We start from the raw sequence: 2,523 nt of genomic DNA on the forward strand, positions 1-2,523 counted from the left end.
CCTGCTCTCCCTTCCTCTCCCCGTTCTCCAAGTCCGTGGTGCCGGATTTGTGACCTCAGTAGGAAGAAAAACCGGGAATGAGCCCCAAACATCGCTTGGGATCCCACCAGGGATGGGTGGAGGACTGGAGTGATGGGACATCCCCAACACCTTGCCCACCCCATTTTCTGGGAGTCCCGCCCCATTTTTTGGGAAGCCCCATGCCATTTTTGGGAAGCCCTACCCCATTTTTGGGAAGCCCCACGCCATTCCCGCTCTCCCGTCCTCTCCCAGTTCTCCAAGTCCATGGTGCTGGACGTCTACAGCGACTACGTCAACAACTTCACCACGGCCATGTCCCTCATCAAGAAGGCCTGTCTGACCAAACCCGCCTTCCTGGACTTCCTCAAGGTCAGCGCGGCTGTCTGCAGCTCTGCTTTTCCCAAAAATCCCCTTTTTATGGCATTTCTCAAAAAAACCCTGTTTTTCTGGCATTTTGTCCCATCAGAAGCGGCAGATGGCCAGCGCCGACCGCGTCACGCTCTACGGGCTGATGGTGAAGCCCATCCAGAGGTTCCCTCAGTTCATCCTCCTCCTGCAGGTGAGACGAGGGAGAGGTTCTGGAGAACATCAGGGAGGTTCTGGAGAACATCAGGGAGGTTCTGGAGAACGTTTAGGAGCTTTTGGAGAAGGTTTCAGGGAGGTTCTAGAGAAGGTTTTGGGGAGCTTTTGGAGGAGGTTTTTGAGAGGTTCTGGTGAAGGTTTTGGAGAGGTTTTGGGCAAGGTTGCGGAGATTCTGGAGAAGGTTTTTTGGAGGTTCTGGAGAAGGTTTTGAGGAGGTTGTGGAGAAGCAGCTTTTTGGGTGCTGCAGGACAAGGCCAGTTTTTTCGGACTTTTTGGATTTTTTTGATTTTTGGATCCATCCCAAGGATCATCTCCGAAGCTTTGAATTTGGAGGTGCCCAAAGTGCTCCCAGTTCCCTCAGTCCATCCTTTTCCTGCGGGTGAGAGGAGGGAGGTTCTGGAGGACTTTGGGGAGGTTCTGGAGAAGGTCTTGGGGAACTTTTGGAGGAGATTTTGGGAGGTTCTGGAGAAGGTTTTTTGGAGCGTTAGAAGGAGATTTTTGAGAGGTTCTGGAGAAGGTTTTGGAGAGGTTTTGGGCAAGGTTGCAGAGATTCTGGGGAAGGTTTTTTGGAGGTTCTGGAGAAGGTTTTGAGGAGGTTCTGGACAAGGTTGCAGAGATTCTAGAGAAGGTTTTTTGGAGGTTCTGGACAAGGACTGGGGAGGCTCCAGATAAGGTTTTGAGGAGGTTGTGGAGAAGCAGCTTTTTGGGTGTTGCAGGACAAGGCCAGTTTTTTCGGACTTTTTGGATTTTTTTGATTTTTGGATCCATCCCAAGGATCATCTCCGAAGCTTTGAATTTGGAGGTGCCCAAAGTGCTCCCAGTTCCCTCAGTCCATCCTTTTCCTGCGGGTGAGAGGAGGGAGGTTGTGGAGGACATGGGGAGGTTCTGGAGAAGGTCTTGGGGAACTTTTGGAGGAGATTTTGGGAGGTTCTTGAGAAGATTGTTTTGGAGGTTCTGGAGAAGGTTTTTTGGAGGTACTGGAGAAGGTTTTGGGGAGCTTTTGGAGGAGGTTTTTGAGAGGTTCTGGAGCAGGTTTTGGAGAGGTTTTGGGCAAGGTTGCAGAGATTCTGGAGGAGGTTTTTTGGAGGTTCTGGAGAAGGTTTTTTGGAGGTTCTGGAGAAGGGCTGGAGAAGTTCTGGGGAAGGTTTTTGGGAGGTTCTGGAGAAGGTTTTGAGGAGGTTCTGGACAACGGCTGGAGAAGTTCTGGAGAAGGTTTTTGGGAGGTTCTGGAGAGGCACCTTCTTGGAGGCTGCACAACAGAGACGCACTTTGGAGTGGGCACCCTGGCTGGATTTTTGGATCCACCCAAGGATCATCCTGCAAACCTCGGTGCTGGACGCTCCGTGAGCGTGGCCGTGGCGGTTCCTCGGGGCCACTCCCGGTGTTTCCGTGTCCCAGGACATGCTGAAGAACACGCCGCGTGGCCACCCCGACCGCCTGTCCCTGCAGCTGGCGCTGACCGAGCTGGAGACGCTGGCCGAGAAGCTCAACGAGCAGAAGCGCTTGGCCGACCAGGTGGCCGAGATGCAGCAGCTCAGCAAGAGCATCAGCGACCGCAGCAGCTTCAACAAGGTGGGGGCTCCTCGTCACCCTCGTCTTCAGCCTCATCCTCGTCATCCTCGTCTTCATCCTCATCCTCGTCACCCTCGTCTTCATCCTCAGCCTTATCCTTCCTGTCCTCATCATCCTCGTCCTCATTCTCCTTGTCCTCCTCGTCCTCACCTCATTTTCCTTGTCCTCCTTTTCTTCATCCTTCTCATCCTTTTCATTCTCTTCAGTGTCCTCTTCCTCCTCCTCCTCTTCCTCCACCTCCTCCTCATCCTCATTGTCCTTCACCCACTGCTCCTCATCATCATCCTCCTCCTCCTCCTCCTCCACCTCCTCCTCCTCCTCCTCCTCTTCCTCCTCCACCTCCTCCTC

At 53.3% G+C, this 2,523-nt stretch overlaps 1 protein-coding gene across 1 annotated transcript in view; it reads left to right on the forward strand.

Moving 5' to 3' along the window:
• Nucleotides 1-2,523, forward strand: part of ARHGEF10L (Rho guanine nucleotide exchange factor 10 like) — a 48,705-nt gene that overhangs the window by 17,464 nt on the left and 28,718 nt on the right. The window contains exons 11-13 of the mRNA XM_031062979.1: nucleotides 274-390; nucleotides 488-580; nucleotides 2,002-2,177. Of these exons, the coding sequence (XP_030918839.1) occupies nucleotides 274-390; nucleotides 488-580; nucleotides 2,002-2,177 (386 nt within the window). The remainder of the gene's footprint in view (nucleotides 1-273; nucleotides 391-487; nucleotides 581-2,001; nucleotides 2,178-2,523) is intronic.

This window comes from Geospiza fortis, unplaced genomic scaffold (genome assembly GCF_000277835.1).
Source record: "Geospiza fortis unplaced genomic scaffold, GeoFor_1.0 scaffold4, whole genome shotgun sequence".
In the NCBI taxonomy this organism is placed as follows: domain Eukaryota; kingdom Metazoa; phylum Chordata; class Aves; order Passeriformes; family Thraupidae; genus Geospiza; species Geospiza fortis.